The following is a 22,679-nucleotide window of genomic DNA, read 5'->3' as shown; positions in this document are numbered from 1 at the left end:
GAGACAAGTTCATCTTTTTGATAGTTCGATTGCTACAACGACAAATAATCAACCAGAAATCTCGACGGTTTTATGCATTACAGTGATCTCGATGGACCAACAGATACGACAAGCAAGCAAGCAAGAATGAACAACTATTATGTCCTTTACTATAGTGAAAAGAAGAAAGTATAACGTGCTAATGAAGTACCGGGAAACCAATATGCTGCATACATAGGCATAGCACTGATCTGGCAACATCTTAAAACAAGCACACCAGAAACATATGTGGCACATCCAAGTAGCAGCACAGAGGTTGCAAATTATTCCCCAGCTTAAATCACGGGTAGCAGGCTGAAGAATAGAAGCACAAATAGTTCATAAATTCTCATCTCTTTGTTATCAAGAGTGGAAATGAGCCACCAGTTACGAGATCAGCACCCCTCGTGTGTCGCCATCCAGAGAGCAACAATTGATTTTTTTTTCCCATGATGGAAGAATCAAACATGAAGATAAAACCAGTGCGCTTCGGCGAGGCCATGGTATTTGAGTCGTGCCATCATGGGAGCACAGCGTGCATGTGCAATGAGGTTAGTAACCGTTAATCTTTCGCTGCGAGGGGCTAGAGTGTAATGCCCGGTTGTCAGTGAGCCTTGAGAAGCCAACCTGATCCCTGGTCCCTGGACTCTGGGGCACTTTAGGGCTAGGAACACTTGTCAAGCGACTCTGAGGCACAGTATCAGACATGGACTTCGAGAAGGCTTGTGCAAGCTCCAATGCAGATGCTCCTTTCCCAAAACGAGGTGCAACAACCTCAGGCTTTGGTGGCTCAACTGGCTTACGCCAGGTTTCAGGCTCTGGACGCTGTTGCTCGGGCTTCTCCACATCTCTAGCAACTCTCCTGTTGTCCTCCCGTCGTGTAGGCCTATACACATCACTCCGGTCTGTATCCCGCCTGTAGTCTTTCTTATCAGCATTCCTTGGGCCTCTAGAACCAGCTGGAAAACTCTCAGCCTTTTCACCTGAAGGGTTAATGGACATAGCTTCGACCTTCTGCTCACCCTTTGCAAATTCACTTTTAGACCTGGAAGATGCCACAAAGGTTATTAGCGAATGCGGTACACATCCAACGTATGCATGCTATAGTAATATCTGCAGAAAAGGAACAAAGCTTCAAGAAAATGAATCTCGTAAAATAAGGTAAAAACTACATGTTTTCTGTCACCATCCTTTCTTGGCACTCCAAAAGCCAACTTCGAACTTTCAAACATCAGAATTAGATAAAAAAAACTCTATGCAAAGGAAAATAATACACATTCAGCTTAGGAATGTTGCACAAACAAGCATGTTGTTTCACACCATCATGTTAGTTGCTTTCCGAAAACACAACAGTGCAACTTTTACTATCTTAAGAACGAAAGCCCAACTGGAAGACCAATCACTGGTCCTGCAATTGTAGGTGGCCAGTAAAATCATGTCACAATGAATGGAACATTAACTATGGTCCAGACCTGGAGATACCAGGATTTCAATATTAATAACAAGCATGAATCAGGAAGCATTAGATATAAAAATGTAATTCAAGCCAAGTAAAACGTTGATTTTATCTGAAGGGCTGTATGCTAACTACCTGCCAACTGGAGATGTCTTATCAAGGTCACTTGCTAAAGCATCTATTCCACGCTCTCTGAGAACCTGAGTTTATGAACAACATTAAGTTTTTGGTAAAGCTAGGAAAAAAAAAAGAAAATTACATATATGCAAGTGCAACATGAGGAGAGAGAGAGAGAGAGAGAGAGAGAGAGAGAGAGAGAGGATCGCATACTTGTTCCCTGGGCCGAGCTCCACCAAAGAGGGATTGCCTACCACAATATTTACAAAAAATGAGAGAGAAGATATTGAGAATTACTACAGGAATGAAATAGAGACCAGAAGGACAATTCTTACTGAACAGATTGAATGCAAGATTGATAGCTATTAACTTGTGAACAAATTTAGCAACGGTATAAATCTTGAAAACAAAAAATCCAAGATTCAGAGATTGGGAAAAAAAGAATGGGGATTCAGGAGCCAAATTAATGACAGTAGAATCTAGACGCCCTTGTACATTTTCACTCACTCATTATTCACATGGATTTAAAACATTTTTCACATCCACTATTCGTGCAGACAAAAAGAAGCACAGTTTATTTCTATTGGAGCAACTAAATGTCTATAAACATGTTACATAATTCGTTCCACATGTAGTGTGCACTATGGAACTAAAGGGAAGTGGTTTGCCACAAGTAAATAATAAATCAAACCTAAAGGGATCCCTATTGATATAAACTCACCATGATAGGTTAAACATGTGTTATGCCCTTTTGTTAAATATGAGCTGCATGCAATTGTCAACAAAGAAAAAAGAAAGATGACCTCCAATAATACAATACTGCAAATTGCTTTAGTCCTCCAACAAGGTAGAATCCAAAACAAAATAACAAGCCATTCTTAATAGCGCACAGCACAAACATGCATGTGGAAATGTACATACTGAATGCAAACAACGAAGATTAATATTCCAATCTAAATGCACCTATTTCATATTAACAAAGATCAATCAACCAGATGGATACTTGTAACCTCAACATTTAACAAAACATAAAAAGGTGCTTGAACAGGCCAAGTGTACCACACATATGGCAAGCAACCAACAGCATAATCCAAATGATAAAAATAGACGTAACATTCAAGAATTAGTTGAAAAGAAGGGAGGCGAGGGTGGAGGAGGGGGCTAAACACCACCTACCTTTCCTTTGGAGCACTTTCATCAGACTGTCCTACTGCATTGGAGCGGGGTTTCAGATTCAATCGTGGTCGCTCCACTGCCCGGCCCTCAGCATCTGCCCCTGCTACTCCTGCTTTAGGTGCTACAACATTCTGGTGCACATCATGAATAACGTCAACCTGCACAGTATTCGCGACCACTGGAACCTGATGCACCTATACAATAGTTGTCCAAAAGGGAGAAGATTAAGGTTTCACCATGCCATTGCATACATACCATATATCAAATCAAGCAAACTAAGAGCAACTTAATAAGCACAAAGCAACACAACACAATCATGTATCACTTTGCATGGAGATTTGCAAACATCATTTGATGTTACCGCTGGAAAACAAGACAATTCAATTTTCAATCCGATCAACACACATGGGAGCAAGAGTAATAACCTGCTTCTCTTCAACATAGACAGGAGATGGTTCTGAAGCCTCGATTGGCTTGGAGCGAGGAAGCAGCTTCAACTTAGGTCTCTCTGGCAGCACATCACCAACCCTAGGTCTCTCTGGCACATCACCCACCCTAGGTCTCTCTTGCACCTCCAAGCCTCTAGCCTCCCCAACCCTGCCTTCATGCGACGCAGGCCTCACTGGCGCCACGCTCCTCTCTATGCCACCATCCAGCTCTCTCACCCCGACTGACTTTGGCCTCTCCATCTCCGGCGGTGCAACATGAGTCTCCACCACCACTGGGACCGACACAGGCGCCGCCGGTGGAGAGGAGGGTTTCGACGAGTTCCACCTCCCGGAGATCACCTTCTCCACGGCGCTCGCCTGCGCAATGCGCGTCGCCGACCAGATCTGACCACCGCCGCCGCCGCTGGCGGCAGGACTCACCGGCGCCGCGGTCGGAGCCGCCTCCCTCCTCGGCCCCCAGGCGTTCCCGGGCCCGGATCTGGTGGGCCCCGCAGCCGGGGATGGGGCGAACGACGGGGGCGACGGGGCCGGGCGGCGCGGCGTGGAGGCGGCCTCGAAGGGCGTGCGCTCGTCCTCGTCGAAGTGGCGGCCGATGCGGGAAGGGTTGGTGAGGAACGACGGGACCGCGGCCGCCGCCGCCGCGGCAGCGGCGGCGGAGGTCGCCGGGGCGCGGGGGCGAGCGGACGCCGCGGGAGCGGCCGCCTGGGAGGCCACGGGGCGGTCCGCCGGGCGCGCGGAGCTGCGACAAACGAGAGTTAACATCACTCCATCACCTACACGGCTACACCGAACGACGAATCGCGAGATGGGGCTAGGGTTTGGGGGTGGAAACTTACACGCCGGGGGCGGAGGGGAGGGGGAGCTCGGAGGGGATGGAGCCGCCGTGGAAGTCCTTGAGCGTCATCGTCGTCACCGCCTTCTTCTTCGACATGGCGGCGGTGGCCGGCGCGTTCGCCGTCGTTGCCCGAGGAGGACCTCGTCGGCGTCGGCGGCCCGCCGATGCTTCGCCCCTCTCGACGACGCGACGCACGGGGTTAGGTTAGGCCGCGCCGCTTGATCGGGGGGGTTCCAGGTGTCTCGTCCGCGCGGCGCTCTCTGCTCTCTCGCCTTCGCAAATCGCAAGGGGGAGGGGGAAGAGGAGGGGGAGGAGGGTTTGTGCCGCGTTGGATGGGGAGGAATTTTTTACGAGTTAGCCCCTGTGGAATTTTGTGGCGTTGCACACGAGGCGGCGGTTTAGATTCGGCGAGAGTTTAGGGGGATTTTTCGCTAATCCAGTTTCTTTAGTTGGGCTGGGCCGAGTTTGGGTGTGTTGGGCTGTTGCCTGTTGGAAATGGAACGAGGTAGTGATAATTTATAATATTAATTATTATTATTATTATTACAAAATAAAGTGCTTGATACAAAATTATTTTATAAAGCTGCAATCATGCGGTATGCCTTGTCTAATAGACGGAGGAATAATGTTAGGTTAAAGGTTGCCGAGAAAAATAAGTGATAAATTCTGGTGAAATCTGTCAAAAAGAAACGGCAAATCAAGATGGTTGATTTGAGTATCTCCTGAGATCCATCTTGGGTAGATGTTACTCTTACTCTTATCTTCTTATGTACCAGATTTCTATATTTGGTTTCGGTATGGGGAAAACTTGGTAAATAAGTAAATCAATCAAAGCTTACGAGGGAATGGCATCATCATCATCATATATGTAGCAAATAAACATGGAACATGCTATTGTTCTTTATTCAGACACCGAACAATTAACTAATCATGTATAATATAGAAGTTTGCTAAATTAACATAGACACTCTATAAGGGAATCTCTCAGTCAGCAGAGCCCAACACTTCCAAGCTCCAAACCCAGAAACATACAAAAGCTTCTTCTGACTTCTGCAACTTCCCTGGTAAGAGTAATATGCAGCAGCACAAGAACAGAGTCTTCAGGATCATTCTTTCCAGCCACAACATCGCAGTCCTTACTTCAGCTTGTGGATGGTCTCCATGTCCACGGCCTCGTTGAGGGTGCCTTTCTCGACGTGATCCCACCAGCCCATGAGGAAGTTGTCAACAACCAGCCGGAACCAGGGAGACAGCTTCAGGCCTTCCTCTCCGGCGTCCGCTTTGCGGATGAGCTCCTTCAGCTGCTCACGGCTCACGTATTTCACATCGGCCACTTCGTCCGGGTTCGGGACTACCTTCACGTCGCGGACGATGAACAGCAGGTAGTCAACTGCAGATGAGAGGTAAGAAACAGGTTTCAGTGCAGGGCGGCATAATGTTCGTTCTTACACTTCTGGTGAAGTATCCCGAACAGTCGTATCTATTTGTGTAATAATCGTAATGATCATATAATTGGCTTATAGAAATGAGAATAACACTAAAGGTTGAGCTTCAATGAATAAAAATAAGTGTGCAGGTAATTAAGTAAGGTATTAAAACTAAAACTTACGCTCGTGTTCACCCCATTTTCCATCAGATGGGGCCTTGTAAAGCATCCGACCAAGAGGGGTGAATTGGTCAACTGGCACATCTTCAGCTGGGATGCCCAGCTCATCCAAGAGCTTCCTCTGAGCAGCATTTCTAACACCTGGAGAATGATAATATGTTACTAACATCATTGAAACAGAGCAGAAACGGAAGAATAGTTGGCCTCAACTAGCCTTTTTTTTGGCACATACCAAGGTAGTTTTCCTGTATAAGCTCAGACTCACGGTACAGAGGATGGCTGCAGCAAGTGTTGGTCCAAACTAGAGGAAATGTAACCTTTGTTGCAGATCGTTGCTGGAAAAGTAGAACAGATAATCAGCAGATGTTTTGAAGAATAAGATGGCAGTGCTAGAAATGAGATATGAAAAATAACTTCCAGTTGAGCATTTGAAGAATATGAATATGCGGGTAATTTGTAAACAGAAGACATTTTGAAAACTAGTTACGCAAAGAGCTATGTCGTAAATGTCATCACAGACACAACATCTACAAGTCTCAGAAAATTGCGCGCGTCTGAATCATGAGCGCAAAACCTAAATACCATTTGTTTTTCTCAAGAGTGATTTAAGGCACAAACCTAACTTCCAACTGGAGATCCTGTGTTACTAACTGCTATGGTAACTTGACATGGGAGCACAGTGAATAGTTGTATAGAATATGTGCCAGGTGCAATGTAATACAAGATTAAAAAAAATGGAAGTGCAGAATTAGTAAATTCTCCAAACCTGGAGTAGGAGTTCATATTTTGAGTTGAACAGGAATACACTGAAAGCCCTATGAAGTAGATTTTCAGATTCGATTTTTTCCATCAGATGGCCTGTGTCAAATGAATCAAGTCAAGTATCGTTCCAATAACTAATTCAAAAGAATGTTGGGCACAGGATTTGAATAGAGATGCAGATAACAACACTTACAGTTATATTTTGATTCATGGCCAACAACATTGTCTTGTTCATCCACCAAAATGCATCTGTGAAATAACAAGAATGTTACTTACTTGAATATCTTGAAACTAATACTTATAAAAAAAACATAGTCGTATTTACTGAATTCTAAATCATTAAAAATGTTTACATGGTTTACAAAAAAAAAATAGACCAATTAAGCAACTAGACATATATCGTACATCGCTTATGGAACTTGCATTATACGGCCATCACACTCAAGCTAACATTGGCAAAGACAGGATAGCAAACCTGAAATTATTTGTTGACATAATTTGGGAAAAGAATATTGAATAGAACTAAAGCAAAAGGTGCCATCAGAGATTATTGAATACAGTAGGTACATGTGTTTACCATAATATTTACATATAAAAGGGCATTCTTTTGAACCACAGGAGGAATCTCTTTTCAAATAAATCTTTCATTATAAGAAAGGGAAAAGAAAAGCATCGCATTCGCTCCTTCCATATGATCTTTAATAGCTGTTGCTAAGTCAAATTAAAAGCGATAGGGAACATCATGCATAGTCATTCAAACAGTACTTTTGCTGATCCAGTACACCTTTCGCTGATCCAGTACACCGTAAATTGAATGAGGCGGCTAAACCATTAGCTTTTCCTACAACCATCTGAAGCTCTGAACTCATAGAACAATAATTGCACAAGTGACAAACAAAGCCAAGAGAGACCGTTGAGTTGAACACATCAAACCAAACCAAGTCATGACTAGGTTGCCATATAATGAGAAATTACAAATCCACACACAAGCAAAGCCTTATCTTTGACCTGCAGTATCCAGTCACATCTTGCACAGTATTTTTTTTAACAAAAAGAGTATTTAGCGCGTATAGCATTTGCTAAAACAACAAAAGGAACAGTGTTCTAGCCAAACATTGCCCACAAGTGCCCTCCCATCCCATGGCCAACCCAGAAACTCCCACGGCATAGGCCCCGAGATCTAATAACACTGCGAACAAGTGAGACTAAGCAAGTGAAGTTCAAACCCAACCAAAAATATAACCCGCAAGTGAATTTTGGCCACCGTGAATTTTGGCGTTCGTTTATGCGAAACAACTAAAATTCAAATCCCAAATCCCCCCCCCCCCCAATCACCACGAGATCCGATGGGGGGTGGGGGGCGCACCGACCACCAGAAACCCAGACTCGCGCATCTCATCAATCAAAATTTCTAAAGCCAATAACGGCGCAGGAGGGAGGGGGGAGGGGGGGGGGTTCGGGGCGCGCTTACTCGTCGTCGAACATGAGCCGCTTCTGGACCTCGTCCATCCCGGCGTCCTCCACGGCGGCGGCGGCGCCGGCCATGCCTCGCGGCGGAGAAGGCGCGGCCGCCTCTGCGCGAGGCAAAGGGAGAGTGTGTGCGCGACGCGAACTGCGAAGAAGTGTCTCTGCAGCCAGCGGCGGAGGCGGAGGCGGGGTGATAAATAACGGGTGGGCCGGCCGGGCCGGGCCTCGCGGACGGCGTGGTGGTGGTGGGCCCACCTGTCAGCGAGCATTGTACATTTGTACAAGTAGATCTCTGTCCGGGTCAGCCACGTGCGTGCCACTACCATACGTGGTGTTTTTTTTTTTTTGGCTCGCCTCCTCTCACGGTCGCTGAAAGGTGGGGCCAGGAGTGTGATCTGGGCCATCTGGCTGAGCTCGTATTCCTCGCGCCTCTTATATTATTTTCGGGAATAATAACTTTTTTTAAATAAAATGTGTTCTCTTGTCTCTTTATGTCAGAAGAATCACATGGTTACGATGACTCGTGTTGGATCCGATCTGTGAAAAAAAAAATCCAAAAAACAATAACTACTAGCGTGGAGCTTAAAACATTGCCAATTTTTGTATTTCCGGGCAAACAATTTGCCATAATTTTGATAACAGACCACATAATCGCAAAACCGGCAGGCGCTGCCAATTATTTCGCGTCGGGCCACAGATTAGTAAGGAGTAAAGGACCACAAAAATGCTTACTGAAATTGTCACAACAGACTAAACGGCTGCAAGAACTGGCTAGCGCTGCTAATTTTGGTGTAGGATAAGCCCATCTAATTAACAGCTACCAAAAGTTCCCTCGTTAAAAAGCATACATAATCGAAGATGCTTCTAGAGTTGAGTATTTTTCTTCCTCATTTATGTCGGGAACGTTAATTTGTGGTGCTAGTTTTTTCTCTCTTTTTTTTTTCATATAATTGTGGTGCTGATCCTGATGGAACACGAGAGGCTGCGAGGAGACTAGAAGCAGCTGGGCTAGCAACCGGGGTGCATTAGCAAACCATCGCCGCCATGAAATTGGTGAGTATATTATCTAAAAATAAAATATTGAAATTGGTGAGTGACTGGAGCTTCAGCTAGGAAATCTTCAGAATTTTCATTTTTGTCGTGTCCGTCGCGTCGTCGCTTTCTCCCAAGTTTATGGATGGCATTCTACACTGGACTACTGAGTACTCCACAGATGCAGCTACTCGACCCTTGCGGTAAAAGATTGACGCTACTTGACGCTGTGCCCGAATAACTAAAAAAACTTTATTAGAAAAAAGAGAAAGAAAAACCAACTGTCAGGTTGTAGATTTGCACACTTCTCAACAGAATTGAGGAACACAACACAGAAACAAGGGGAAATGGTCATTACACTGGTGTTCCAAATACCCATTGGAGAATCACATCTTACTTGTTTGGAGCATCACAATGCTTTCCATTAACTAAACCAGTATCTAGTTAGTAACTGTATTGAGTCCACTGTTCATTTGCCTACAAAGCAGTACAATCTAACCATGCTTTCACATAAGAGGAACGACAGAAATCTTTGTACAGCCTCAGGAAAGACAGTAATCACAAAGGACCAGGGTCAGTAACTGCTAAATACATTGAAGGTGTGTCCTTCTAGGTCGTCTCATCATTACATGGTTCAAGGCTTCAAGCGTTGACATTGGGAGAATGCTTACTATGTCAAAGGTCCTCCCCTTCGCACCCGAACGCGCTCACCATTGAAATGCATGTACTTGTACTTCTTCAAGTATTTCTCGAGGACAATCTTTTCTTTATCTTCCTGGCCTAAAGTCACAAATGCTCTTCCGATCCTTCTTGTTGTATCCTCGTCTGGATGCACCCCTAGCTCCTCCATGTCAGCATATATCTAAAATTGGAAGTAGTTATTAGGGAAAACAACCCCCAAGCAACCCTTTAGGGAAAAAAGAAGAACCTACATTTCAGCACTAAAGCATAGATTGACTCACAATGATATGATCCTTTAAAAAATGTACATATGCAAATGAATATAACAAACTCAATTAGTAGAAATGAAAACACAAATTAAAACATCAAGAAAAGGTTAAAAAGGTAAATGTCACCTAAATCTACAGGAAAAATATAAAAAAGTCAGATACCACCTCCAAAACCTTGTCTGGACAATGGCGGGTGTCATATATCAGGATCATCCGGGAAAACAACCTCTTGGGTACTGAACGTGTATGAGTTTGTATGATATTATTCCAAATCGACTCAGCCTCATCTATCCTTCCATCCATAAAAAGAGCCAACAGTAGTGTATCATACGTTGTCCATGTCAGCACCTGGCCTTTGCTCATCAACCACTTGGCTACCTGATAACAGCAACAAAATTGAAAGGTAAGTGAGAAAATGAGCTTGACATCAAAAGCTGCGATTACTGTACTCTCAACAGACTAACAAGGAGATATAATCTATAATAACCTTACCTGGATGATTCTCAGCCATTGTCTCCGCCTTTTCAACATTTCCAAAGCTTTTGCTGCTGCAATAGTAGGGAATTCGGGCTCAAAGGCAGTCCACTTATCCAATGCACCATAAACAGCTTCTTTCTCATTTGGTAACTTTGAAACCTAGCAGATAGTATTCCAGACTGATTTGAGACAATTTCAGTTTCTTAAGCTTGGCAATATTAACATAACAAAATGGATGCTTTCTTATCAGAATGAAGCTCAAGACAAAATTAACAACAGAACAGACCATTTCTTCAAATTAATTTCACATGTTTAAGCTAGGGAAAGAGAGAGAGAAACACGTAACAGAGATGTAATATCTTACAGTATTAACAAGATGAAGAGCCTTTTTCCCTGACCCAGCTGAATCCTTCCTTATCCATAAATGATGCTCCTTGTTTGGCTTCTTTGACACCCTATGACCACAATAAATGAACACTTAATTTGGTACATGGTGATGTTACAGGTCAAAACGAACATCATAATATCGGCAGCTGTCGTTAGAATAAAGAGGGCGTGTATCCAGCTGAGCTACTCAAAAACCTCACCGAGAAAGAAAGGGATACCTGATCTACTACTTGCATCACATGTTTTAGCTTTCGAGTCATGGGCATTTTTAATAAAGAAAAAAAATGCAAAGGTTGAAACCAGCAAACAATGCTGCAGAACCTCTGCCAAACAGACTACAGTAATTAGAACTATAGCTGGAGAGAAATCAATTTCTCTAACTGAATTCCTGGTGTATTTGTCAACCCTGCAAGCAACTCCTAATGACATAATAGGCATGTATAACTACTGAATCACTGCCTAAAATCAACTCTACATCTAAAACAAGACAACCAAATGGAAAATGGTAACATCTAGATGACCTAAGCTCTAAAGTGAATCTTCACAACATATACTTCTGTCTTACTGCAACTCTCAAAATTCAGAGCAGAGCTTCTTCTGATAATATGGACATAAGTGAAGCAACTGAGTCCACAAAATTATCTTCAACTGACCATATACAAGGTTGAAGGATCACAACCCAAGGTTGATGGCCTTGCTCAATGCTCATATATCATAAAATTATACTTTATATGATAATTAATTTAATTTTTCTACCATCCATATCACAATTTTGATGGCCTTGCTCAATGCTCATATATATCAAATTAGAATAGGTGTCGTGTACCCTTTCACACTGATGTAGGATTTACCAGTTTCACATGCTTCTCAAGTTCAATCTCCTAAGATCCTAAATTCTTTGTGCATCTTGAACCGCATCACTAGCTGTAGAATTTTACCAAGCAAATCAGATGCCATGCTTTTGTATAATGATTTCGGTCAGTTTATAACCCTCCCTCAACTTCATGGCAAATGAACACCTTGCCCTTCCTAGGTGATTGCATTTGCAAAACAACATACCTCTAAGGCTCTAACCACTAAATCCTAGTATATTGCACATCTAACACAGGACTAACGACAGAACGACTCACACGAGCAATCTCAGTGTACGCAATCCCGACGCCAACAGCTTGAGCGGGTTGAGCCGTGAGCTCGGATCCGCCTACCTTCCACTACACACCCGCAAATCCACAGCTCCAGCCGCCCACCCGCCGAAGCACGGACAAGCCAATCCACATCCAACACTAGAGCAGAAGCAGCAGGCTTATCCACTTACAGAGCTCGGCTGCCGGTAGGACGGCCCCCTCCTCTTCCCTCGCCCTTCGTCGCGCTCGCCGGCGGCGGTGGCGTCCCCGCGATGCGCGGTCCCAGGCGGAGGGAGAAGGCTCCCGCCATGGCCGCACTCCTCGGTGGGGGTGAGCAGCACAACGGCGGAGAATTGAGATAAGCGGAGCTCGCGGCGGGGAGGAGCGTGTTGATCGATCCAACGGTGTAGATTGTAGGGTGGGCTCATGGGCCAGAAGGCCCGGTGGACTTTTTTCTTCTTTACCGCATTGGCCTTCCAAGTTAGAAAGGCTCATGTGGTTTCCTACTTTATGGGGGGACCTCTATTTAACATTCACTCCAACAACAAGAATTGCAAATTGACCAGCTTAAGCAAGCATATTTCACAACAAAAATTGACCAACATACTCCCATTTCAGTGTAAACTCAACAACGTTCTGTAGTACTATCTAATTTAAGAAGCTCCCCTAGTAAACTCAAAACTGACCAGGGACCTGTTCAAACCAAAGGGAAGGGAATGGGCATGATCTGAGCCCTAGGGTTTAGGGTTCCGGGGAGAAGAAGAAACCTAGCATCAGATCAGGAGGGAGGGCCGGAGGGGACACGGCGGGGCTGGGGGGTGGAGACACTTAGGCCCCGATCGAGAGTGAGGGACGGGGAATAATCCCTCCGGTATGGAAAACGGAGCAAGCCATTAGCGCGTGATTAATTAAGTATTAGCTAAATGTTTTTTTTCGAAAAATGGACCAATATGAATTTTTTAAACAATTTATATATATAAACATTTTACAAAAAACACACCGTTTAACAGCTTGGGAAGCGTGCGCGCGAAAAACGAGGTGGCGGGAGCGGTTGCCCGCTGAAATGAGCGCACCCTTACTTGACCTTCATGCGGGCGAGGCAGTCGCCGGTCGGTGACAGAGGTGCCCCTTTCCATCCTGGGCTCCTTGGTACCGAACGTGTAGCTGGCGAGCGGGTACTTCATTTTTTCCCTTTTATTATACACTAAAAATCAACGTGCATACTAACGCGCTTGCTATTTAACCTGTGTAACATCGAGTATTAGCAATACATATAGTTAGATGAATGTTTGGAAAAATGAAAACCGAACTCTAACAAATACCTACACCCTCCGTCCCCCCAAAAAAAAAAACCCACTTATGGGTTTTCTCGATCACATGTCAAAAAACTTATATGGTGCCATATGGACCAATCATCTTGCTGGAATTCAGCTAGCTTGAGATTAATTGATTGATTGATTGATTGATATCTTCATTCCCTCATTCAGGAATTGCTTCGTTTAAGAATTGCTCCTGCATTGTCATTACATGAAATCTCACAAGTGACAACACTGTGCTCCCTTTCCTCCAAGGGTAGGATCAAACCGGTCATAAATCTCGTTAGCTCAACACTCTGGACTTTGGAGGGTTGTGGCACGGGACTTGAAGGCTGGAGGAAGTCAATTCGTTGGCTTGCATATTTTTGGTTCTACTCATGCCGTGCTGGTGCTGCTAAAAACAGTGGCACGTAGAGTATGTCTAAAGTCACGACGACTTTGGAGCGACATAGCCATAATTTTTTCAACATTTCAGGGGTCATAAGGAGGCAAAATTGTCGCTGAGCGTTCCATTTGGCAGGTTCAGGTCGGCAGCAATGCAACAATCTCTCTTAAACACAAGGTCCCCTTCTTATGTCGGCATTCTTGGACAAGTAGCCACAACGCTGATTAATTGGTCTTTGTCCCCTATTCACAATGTCTTTGCTGATGAACGACGATAGCAACATGTCTGTCTGCCATTGTCCTTCCAGACAGTAACAAAAGAGAACGCTCTTGGTGATAATACATGCTGATATTATGTGCACAAAGTTGGTTGCAGCACAAATCGATGAATGATGATTCATTGTGCATTGGACAGCAACAAGCCAACAAGTAGAAATTTATTGTCAAGACAGACACAACGCTAATCCACGGGTGATTAGCCGATCAATATGACTATGCAAGAATATTATTAACTATGGCAGCCATGGATACATCATACATTGAATCGCAAAGAAAATTATTATCATACAACTTCTCTACAAATCTAATGTCAATGTTTGATCCTGGTCTATAAATGAAGGCAACACCCGCTGTCAATCAAACTGAGGGTACATCAAAGGGTATCATTCTGTAAATTGGACCAGGGAATCGGTATGTATATATATGCTCTCTATCATTTCTTCTTCTCAACATACTACTGTCAGTGCCACGCAGAAGCAGATATCAGCTTTCTGCTCCTCCAGCCGAGAAGCATCGCGCCGTCCTTCTCATCCAATGTGTATTTATCGGAGTAGCAGGCGAGAAGCTTCCTTATCACCGAGTTGACGTACGAGCTCAACGGGTAAGGCCTGAAGCCGGCCATGGTCAGCCTCGACTTCCACTTGCCAAGCAGCTCATGCCTCTCCACCCTGTCCTTCCCCTCGCAGGCGATGATGTTGACGATGTCCTTGGCGAGGCAGTGCTGCTCCACGCTGATCCTCTCCTTGTTGTCCCGCGGCAGGTTGGCGTCGATCGACTCGAACATGGCGGAGTAGTACTCCATGGTCTCCCCAAACCTCATCAAGAAAGGCGTTGTGTTGGTGTGTGACTCCTGCTCTACCAAAGTAGTCACCTTCGGGGACAGCCCTTTCACCATCCGGAGCAGACCATCGCGTGGGTTGTTGACATCCACGCTCTCGTCCGGGGTGTGGTGTAGCTGGAGTGTGAAGTTTACAGACAGTGCTTCACCTGGCCTGATCTCAAGCATCTCTTTCGTGACTTGTGTGGCATAGACAGACAGAGGCGTAAACTCCAGAGGTATTTTGAATTCTTCAGACATGCTTTTCAACATTTTCCCCACAATGTCAAGACCTTCACCACGAGCATACTCTGACACTGGGTCATCTATCCCGGTGATCCGCACACGAGGAGGACCACCAGGCCTTGCAGCTAATGCTTGTATCAGTGTGATCCATTGAGTCCCTTGAGCAATCTGAAAATCAATTATGTGGATATTGTTCTCAGTTCTCAATGCTTCTGCAATCGCCCCATTGGCTGCCATATAGCCAAACTTGAAGTAAGGGCAGATATTGTATAGAATTCTCATGTAGGACAGGAGCTCCTTGCTCTCTGGCTCACGGCACTTCAGAGCACGGTAGATGTTTGTGCCAGAGTTTCCATGTCTAGCAACCAAACCCTCCAGTAGGTAAGCACCTAGACGTTGGATTGGTTCCCCGTTGATTGAGACCACTCCACGAGCCTCCTGAACAAGCTTATGGAACTCCTCTGTCCTGTCCTCACTCAGAGCCTCAGCACACCTGGTTAATAGCTGCTTCACAATTATCTGAGGGTCTTCCCTTAACTCCCTTTGCCGTTTCTCTGGACGAAATTCATAGCTTGCTGTGGGGTATCCACCAGATGCAAACTGTGACCGACCAACTCCAGGTAACGGCTGCCGTGATTCATGACTCCATGTTCTCGACCGCTGCCTCACAAGCTGAGCAGGCTTGATTTCCTCAAACTCATGCTTGGTGCTAGTTGTTGCATCATCTGTATCAGGTGCCATCAGAACAGTCTCAATCTCCCGTAAGGCGTGTTGCATATTATGTCTTGATGTAGCATACAACGGATCAGCTCCCACTTGAATGTTCTCCTGGAGAAGAATACCCGCCTGTCTATATGAGCTGTCTGCTTCCAATGGGGAGATTGGTTGGGCTGAAATGGTTTCTGTAGAGCTCTGGTTATCTGGAGTGTTGGTAAGAGCAGACAAATTGTCACACTCAAATTGGGAAGAGAGAGGGGTGTATGGGGAATCGCTGAACTCGTACTTCAGTGGGTTAGCTTGCCAGGGAGAGTTTTGCAAGTTGTTCTCTGTAGGAATTTCGTACACAACGTTAGCGCCAGTCAATCTGTACTTTAATAACTGGTGCAAGTCCATAATAAATGAACGGAGATTAGTCGTTCATGACCTGTACATAGCAAAAGAAGGAAACTATAAACCATTTATTCCATGGGAGGTGGTAAAAACAAACAAGCAGAACAGAACATTTTGCTCTATCAGTGCAAATTACAAACATATAAATCATAGAAAGAAAGAAAAGCACATCAAACAGACAGCCAACATTGCACACAAACGCAGCCCGGTTATCATGAGGATGTATGAAATTAGCATAAATGGCTTGTCTGTCACTACATTATCAAGACATGTCACATGTGGAACAAGATGAATCAACCAGACTGAGATAAGACTAAAAAAGTTTACCCAGATGAATCCATAACAGTATATAAATGTTAATTGAGATGGCATATAAAAATCTGATTAAACATTTGCAGATTTTAGGGGGAAAAGATAGGAATTTGCATATGCACCAAAAGAGGAAATATCATGTCTTAGCTAACAAAGAATACCAAATTAAGCTAGAGCTACTTCAGATCATGATGAAATTAATGCTAACAAGGTAAAAAGAATTCTCGGCAACAGCATCCGTGATTTCTTAAATACCAAAATTAAACATTCATGACTCGAGCACTTTTTTTTATTTTATCAAAACAAACTTAAAACAATTTAGTGAATTTTCTGCTTGGCATTCATCTATAAATAGAGCACAATTTGTAAAGTAGCTCTCTAGAGTTATGCATAAACCGCAATGTTTCTCTGTCAAGGTGTCCCCGTCATCACTCTATCCTTCTTTCCTCAAGCTTAAAGGAGAACCACAGAAGTCAAAATCGAACATTTCGGCCAAAAGAAGTGATCGTCAATCATGAATTCATGAGTGGGTCAAAGCTTAAGATCCAAAATTTCCAGCATGTACCATCATATAGGAAGAAAGATTGCAAACAACCAACATGACAAGAGTTCGCCTTCCAGAGTCAACATGCCAATTGACTAGAATCCCATCACGTTATGATCTTACACACTACCATGTTATACTATTCTGTTAAAGACTAAAGAGTATTAGATCTTCATTCTAATCTTATTTAACATAGATCAAGACAAACTGATAGCGATTCTCTTACTTAAGTCCATCATTGCATCACATACCGTGTGCTCGCAACTCCAAAAGAAGAACATTATCTATGAAATATCCCAATCACTCCCACATAACTCCAATTAATCTAGCCAGAATGTCAAGCTCAGCCACATAGCATACAACTAGAGGACAACAAGCTCTGGAGAAATGAAGCTATTCTAAGTACTACCGAGGAGAACCAGCCTAACAATGAGGTTTGGAGAGCAAACAACAGGAGAAAAGATAAGGAAAAAAAGTTATACATCCCCCATCAAAATATTCATCGACTTCCCTTGCAATTAAGATAAGCAGACTCAAACATTCTCTAGTTGGTTGAAGACAATTGACGTGGACTGTTCTTTGATCCTTCCAAAATACACAATTAGGACTACTCACAAGCAGGCTATAAGATTCTCTAGTTGGATGAAGACGATTGATCATTGACCAACCTAGTTGTTTGACTATTGGTCTATCACCCCTCTGAATTCTGAAGAAGGTACCTCCGCCAACAAGAGGTTTGACCAATCAACCGTGTGGAATCAACGTCGCCTTCATCGCTCAAACAAGAGGGCAACTTGTATAGTCTATGCAGTAAGCAAAGGAGTGAAATTTCTGGGATCCTGGAGCCTGGTTGACAATGCTAAAAACTATATAAAACTACACAACCAAGTCACAGAACAACCTCGATTTGTTCTTCTCCAGTGGCACTTTACCCCCCAGCAAGAAAATTTCTTTGATGGATTTGTCATCGGGAGGAGAGGTAAGCCAATTGACTAATCAGGTGAAACATAGAATTTTGTAAGTTATGTCCTAATCAAACACACACAAAAAAGGGGGATCATGGTTCCAGTGTTTCACAGGGCAAAAACTGTTGCTGCTACTTGGTTGTACTGCATCATGTCTCCACAAGCCAACAGAGGCAAATTAAGCTAGCTCAGTTTCAACAAAAAAAAAAAGGGATCAGTAACTTTGGGCGACATAATTAGCTTTCACTTCACGCCCTCGAGTTACCCGTGGAGTAGATAATAATAAATTCCGGCAACAAATGCAAGCGGCGCAGTTAAGAGCTAACCTAACGAACCACTCAATAAGCGACGATTCACCTATGAAACGGACCAAAATTAGTAGAATTTTTTTTGCAAAATTTGCACAGGATAAACTCAGTAATCCCGAAAATGGAGGCGCCCTCTCGTCCCCAACAGCAAAATGCTCTCGGACGCGATCGAATCGGCTCAAACCAACAGAAATCCCCAACAAATTCGTCCAATAAACCTAGCTCACCCAACTGAAACCCATCTCCTCGCCGAAAAACCACTAGACTTCCACCGGAAACCGCTCGGAGACGCCGCCTTCACCCTCAAGAAGCAAACCCCGGGTAATACCAACCAAAAAAAGCACCCCAAAAAAAGCCCAAAAAGAATTCGACAAACCAAGCCAAAATTAGCAACCACGGCAGCACGGAATCCGATGAGATGGATGGTACGAGGACGAGAGCTCTCACCTCCTCCGATCTGCACAGCCCCGACGCCGCAGCGATGCCCCGATCCACTTCCACTCCTCTCTCTCTCTCTCTCTCTCTCTCTCTCTCTCTGGTTCTCTTTTCGTGTGCTGCGATAATTATACCCGAGCCGGAGGTGCCACGCATTTTATACCCCCCCCCCCTCTCTCTCTCTCTCTCTCTCTCTCTCCCCTTCCCCTCGCCGTGATCCTGACGCCGTCACGGCCCCGTCTCCCCCGCCGCGGCGGTCAGCGCTGCCGCGTCGTGACGCCGTGGGCCCGTGCCACTGACGGCGGATCCGGGGCCGTCCGATCGCGATCCGACGGTGCAGAGGCCCTCTCACGTGCGGCGCGCGGGGAGGGGAGGGGAGGGGAGGGGAGCGCCACGGCACGCGTGACTCGCGCGGCGCGGCCCAGGGACACGTACGCGGTCGCGCCTTTGACCTGACGTGGATGGGGGGTTTGAACGGCGATGCTGTCCGTCGGATCGGGATCGGACGGCCGTCGCCGGTGCTCGCTTCCTCGACCGTCCGATGAGGCGCGGGGGATAGTAAGGATGGTGGGAGGTGGGACCCACCACGGGGAAGCCGACAAAAGAGGGTGAGGGCGTGAGGCGAGCGATAGGCCGATAGGGAGGGTGATTTTTGCTTTGCTTTGCCTGGGTGGCCCTCCATTTCGACGAGAGAATGCGATGCCTCTCTCTCTCTCTCTCCTCTCCTCCGTTGGTTCGAAATTTCGAATTCTCCTCAAATTTAGAACAAAATTTGGAATTCATATGCACTCAAATGCCGTTTTCTGATGCAGCGGATTTTGCAGTTTTTTTTTTTTTTCAAAACCACGAGCGGCAAAAACTGGTAACTTGACCGCATCTCACACTCACACACGCATCAATGCCTCCGTGAACCAAACGAGACCCCATATGACCAGATGAGATGACCAGAAGAATTGGGGAAGGAAAAGGGAGAATTGGGGAAGACAGCCAGGCCTGAGGTGTGAACGGGGGCTGGAACTCGGGCTTCTAGAAGGCCACGTGTGCAACTCGGATTGCCACGTCCGTACGCGTTACGGATGACTTGGATCCCCGACGAGCAGCTGCCCAGTGGGCCCCCACCCACTTCCTGAATCCTGAGTTCCGCTTCGTGGGGCCCATCGGTTAGCCGATGACGTCGTCGCCGATGCGGATTGGACGCTGGAGAACAAAAGGGAGGAGTGGTACTGGCTCGAGTGCTCTGCAAAGCGCAAACTTTTCTTTTTCTGGAACGAATGTGCTCCGAAAAATTTTAATTGGCGTTTGCTTTTCAACTTGGTCACAGTAAAAAAGTGAATGTCAAACCTTAATTTCAGTATTGATATTGGATTGTTTATGCTTTTCATTGTAGTTTATTTTTTTTATTGGTTTTAAAGTAATAGTATAGTACTACTTATTATTTTAAGTAGCAAAGAGAATACTTTTGTTTGCTAAGAAAGAAATTTGATTTTGAATTTTTGATGCCTTTTCATCGTAATACACATCTAAAAGTCTTACTCATAATTTTTTACCTTTAATAAGTGTTATAGTATATAATTAACTGTAGCCAAAACAGTGGGAAAAGGTTTTATATTTTACTTTACTAAATTATTTATTATACTCAGAATATTTGTCAGTACAAACTTTAAGTTATAAATTCTTTACTAAATCTGTTTGCGCTGCTAAAGAAAGTGAGAATCATTAATTTTTGAAAAATATGGCACAAAAAAGGGGAGGATGCTGCTGGCTTTTTTTTTTCTGCCTTTCAAGAGTGCTGTCACATCAGCTCCTCTATCTCAGGCTTCTCAGCTCGTATGGTACTCATATCTTGTCGTTGAAGAGATGGCGATGGATTGATTACAGTGCAAGCGATATTATTACGAGGAAATTCCTTGTCATCCAGTCAAGTTAAGGACAGATTACCAACTGTGCAGCTGCAGTGCAGTAGCAGATGCATCAAATGCATCTAGGCTGTGTTTAGATCCAAACTTCAGTCTTTTTCCATCACATCAACCTATTATACATATACAACTTTTCAGTCATATCATCTTCAATTTCAACCAAAATACAAACTTCCCCCTCAACTAGATTCAAAGTTTGGATCCAAACTTCAGTTCTTTTCCATCACATCAATACACACATAACTTTTAAGTCATATCATCTCCAATTTCAACCAAAATCCAAACTTTTCGCTAAACTAAACGCAACCTTAGTTGAGGGGGAAGTTTGGATTTTGGTTGAAATTAAAGATGATATGACTGAAAAGTTGTGTGTATGACAGGTTGATGTGATGGAAAAGGACTGAAGTTTGGATCCAAATTTTGGATCTAAACACAGCCCTAGACTCACCCCCTAACAAAAATCACAATTAATTAACGCCTTGATTAATTGCATGGATTAAAGCAGTTTTTAGTGGCAACTGGGTGCCAGCCTCATGATCAGTGATGAACAGGTGCCGCTTTGGAAGCTTCAATATCCACAAGGGTTAAAAGAAGACGCTGGATTTATGAACCCGTTCTTATCATGCGACGCGTAATTAGCCGTGTGCCGACCTTGTTAATAATCACCCAAATAGCTAGCCCCACAATGCCCCATGACAAACATGTGCGCTATCTCTGTGTTCATCATATATCAGCCGAACGGCTCGTATAGTATAATGCACGCATGTGTGAAGATGCCTCCAGCCAGACAGGTACAACAACACAGAAGAATAATACCGATATGTACAAGTTTTAATTAACGTAACAGTGCATTGATTTATTCCTCCTCAAATGACAACGGTAGTCGTGGGCACACAAAGCTCTACCCCGTTTAAAATCGTGGTGTTAGTATACTCGCGCGAGTGCACTGTAAATAAAAATTTAATAAAGCTCAGGACATATCGTTGATTCCTATCTCGTTGAGTTGATGTAAAGGACTGTACTCGTGTACTCCATCTGTTCTAAAATAAATCCAATCCTATTGATGAATGTCATTTATCCTTAGGATTAGATTTATTTTGGTTCAGAGGGACTACTCACAGACATATAGTAAGTGTGATGTGTGTGCGTGGTGGTGGAGTGCGTGGAGAAAAAAAATGTCCATAATTGAAGGGTGCATACATTTTTGCACCATCGAATGGCACTCATGCCGGCGTGGCACGCTAGGGCATTGGCACAATCAACTTTCCTGGTGTCTTTGCATGATTGCGTCTGCCTGATCCGTGCTCGTGCTGCCGTGCAGTGGCATTTAGTCATTCGGTCACTGTAGATGACCCGGCGAGAAAATATTTGGTGCATGTGGATGTCCACATCATAAAATGTGAGATAATTTCTGAGAAGGTCTTCTAACAGTACTGGCGACCCATTAAATTCAGCAATTGCTCTTCATAATACATCTAAATATATTTTTCTAAGACAGTACAATGTGAGGCACACTATTGGTTTTAAGAAGGTGGAATATGTGCTTGCAACCTGTTTTTTAAGCTTATTTATCTGATTAATAGAACAGACCATTTCTTCTAAGCTTAAAAAAAATATGTTTTCTCGAAAATCTTTCCCTACTAAGCTGCTTAGGCAACTTTTTTTTTTGGGGGAGGGGGCGGTGGAGGGCGTGGGGGAATTAAAAGTGTTTAATTTATTCTTAAAATCAAATCCATAATCCACATTCAATGATCTATCTCAAACAGGGCAGTGGTTAATTTGATCATTCCAACTAGAATAAGTTTTTAGAAAACTTGTTCTACCATGCTTTTTTTTAAAAAAATAATGTCTTTTAAAAAAATTGGGTTTTGCCTGACACTTTATTTGGATAAGCTTAGGGAGTTATTATTAGTTTGGTAAAATAAATATCAAAGCAATGTTTCAGAAAATATAGGTATTTGCTAGTTCAGTCATATGAAAATTTGTAGTCTTTTCCTCGCAAAAAAAAAGTCTTTTTTGCAAAACAAATATGTATATTTTTAGTTATCTAAACTTGTATGTTGCTGAGCCTAAAACCGCAATGCTGTGGAATATGCAACTTTAGTTTATTTTTACCCTTAATTTTGATTTTTACATATGCTTTTACCTTTATTTTATCCAAGTTTAAATATATTTGTGTATTTTTTATGAA

At 44.0% G+C, this 22,679-nt stretch overlaps 4 protein-coding genes across 4 annotated transcripts; all 4 read right to left on the bottom strand.

Moving 5' to 3' along the window:
• Positions 1-127: 127 nt before the first annotated feature.
• LOC4343524 (uncharacterized) lies at positions 128-4,336 on the bottom strand. The gene is made up of 6 exons (XM_015791772.3): positions 4,053-4,336; positions 3,193-3,955; positions 2,768-2,961; positions 1,805-1,841; positions 1,610-1,674; positions 128-1,063 (listed from the first exon to the last, which is right to left on the bottom strand). The coding sequence occupies exons 1-6, from the start codon at positions 4,145-4,147 to the stop codon at positions 571-573; spliced, it is 1,647 nt and encodes a 548-aa protein (XP_015647258.1). The 5' UTR covers positions 4,148-4,336; the 3' UTR covers positions 128-570.
• A 550-nt stretch (positions 4,337-4,886) lies between these two features.
• Positions 4,887-8,055, bottom strand: LOC4343523 (isopentenyl-diphosphate Delta-isomerase I). Its single transcript, XM_015791312.3, has 6 exons — positions 7,891-8,055; positions 6,613-6,668; positions 6,424-6,515; positions 5,890-5,992; positions 5,661-5,798; positions 4,887-5,441 (listed from the first exon to the last, which is right to left on the bottom strand). Exons 1-6 carry the CDS (start codon positions 7,962-7,964, stop codon positions 5,188-5,190), a joined length of 717 nt encoding a protein of 238 aa, XP_015646798.1. The 5' UTR covers positions 7,965-8,055; the 3' UTR covers positions 4,887-5,187.
• A 1,197-nt stretch (positions 8,056-9,252) lies between these two features.
• Positions 9,253-12,216, bottom strand: LOC4343522 (pentatricopeptide repeat-containing protein At4g18975, chloroplastic). The gene is made up of 5 exons (XM_015791311.3): positions 12,048-12,216; positions 10,710-10,800; positions 10,361-10,504; positions 10,034-10,246; positions 9,253-9,780 (listed from the first exon to the last, which is right to left on the bottom strand). Exons 1-5 carry the CDS (start codon positions 12,164-12,166, stop codon positions 9,589-9,591), a joined length of 759 nt encoding a protein of 252 aa, XP_015646797.1. The 5' UTR covers positions 12,167-12,216; the 3' UTR covers positions 9,253-9,588.
• Positions 12,217-13,995: 1,779 nt separating this feature from the next.
• Positions 13,996-18,624, bottom strand: LOC4343521 (chitin-inducible gibberellin-responsive protein 1-like). The gene is made up of 2 exons (NM_001403108.1): positions 18,585-18,624; positions 13,996-16,042 (listed from the first exon to the last, which is right to left on the bottom strand). The coding sequence occupies exon 2, from the start codon at positions 16,009-16,011 to the stop codon at positions 14,296-14,298; it is 1,716 nt and encodes a 571-aa protein (NP_001390037.1). The 5' UTR covers positions 16,012-16,042; positions 18,585-18,624; the 3' UTR covers positions 13,996-14,295.
• Positions 18,625-22,679: the final 4,055 nt, after the last annotated feature.

Source organism: Oryza sativa, chromosome 7 (genome assembly GCF_034140825.1).
Source record: "Oryza sativa Japonica Group chromosome 7, ASM3414082v1".
Lineage (NCBI taxonomy): Eukaryota > Viridiplantae > Streptophyta > Magnoliopsida > Poales > Poaceae > Oryza > Oryza sativa.
The sequence above is the reverse complement of the archived record's forward strand: the minus strand, read 5'-3'. Positions and strand labels throughout refer to the sequence as shown.

What these genes read in the sequence shown, in the direction of transcription:
- LOC4343521 (NM_001403108.1), bottom strand. Translation starts at nt 16,011, where the DNA reads ATGGACTTGCACCAGTTATTAAAGTACAGATTGACTGGCGCTAACGTT.
- LOC4343524 (XM_015791772.3), bottom strand. Translation starts at nt 4,147, where the DNA reads ATGTCGAAGAAGAAGGCGGTGACGACGATGACGCTCAAGGACTTCCAC. An exon ending in CTCCCCTCCGCCCCCGGCGT is followed by an intron (nt 3,956 to 4,052) that starts GTAAGTTTCCAC and finishes CGTTTGTCGCAG; the next exon opens with CTCCGCGCGCCCGGCGGACC. An exon ending in TCTATGTTGAAGAGAAGCAG is followed by an intron (nt 2,962 to 3,192) that starts GTTATTACTCTT and finishes ACTATTGTATAG; the next exon opens with GTGCATCAGGTTCCAGTGGT.
- LOC4343523 (XM_015791312.3), bottom strand. Translation starts at nt 7,964, where the DNA reads ATGGCCGGCGCCGCCGCCGCCGTGGAGGACGCCGGGATGGACGAGGTC. An exon ending in CCATGAATCAAAATATAACT is followed by an intron (nt 6,516 to 6,612) that starts GTAAGTGTTGTT and finishes CATTTGACACAG; the next exon opens with GCCATCTGATGGAAAAAATC. An exon ending in AAAATGGGGTGAACACGAGC is followed by an intron (nt 5,442 to 5,660) that starts GTAAGTTTTAGT and finishes TCTCATCTGCAG; the next exon opens with TTGACTACCTGCTGTTCATC.
- LOC4343522 (XM_015791311.3), bottom strand. Translation starts at nt 12,166, where the DNA reads ATGGCGGGAGCCTTCTCCCTCCGCCTGGGACCGCGCATCGCGGGGACG. An exon ending in CTCTTCATCTTGTTAATACT is followed by an intron (nt 10,505 to 10,709) that starts GTAAGATATTAC and finishes ACTATCTGCTAG; the next exon opens with GTTTCAAAGTTACCAAATGA. An exon ending in AATGGCTGAGAATCATCCAG is followed by an intron (nt 10,247 to 10,360) that starts GTAAGGTTATTA and finishes TGCTGTTATCAG; the next exon opens with GTAGCCAAGTGGTTGATGAG.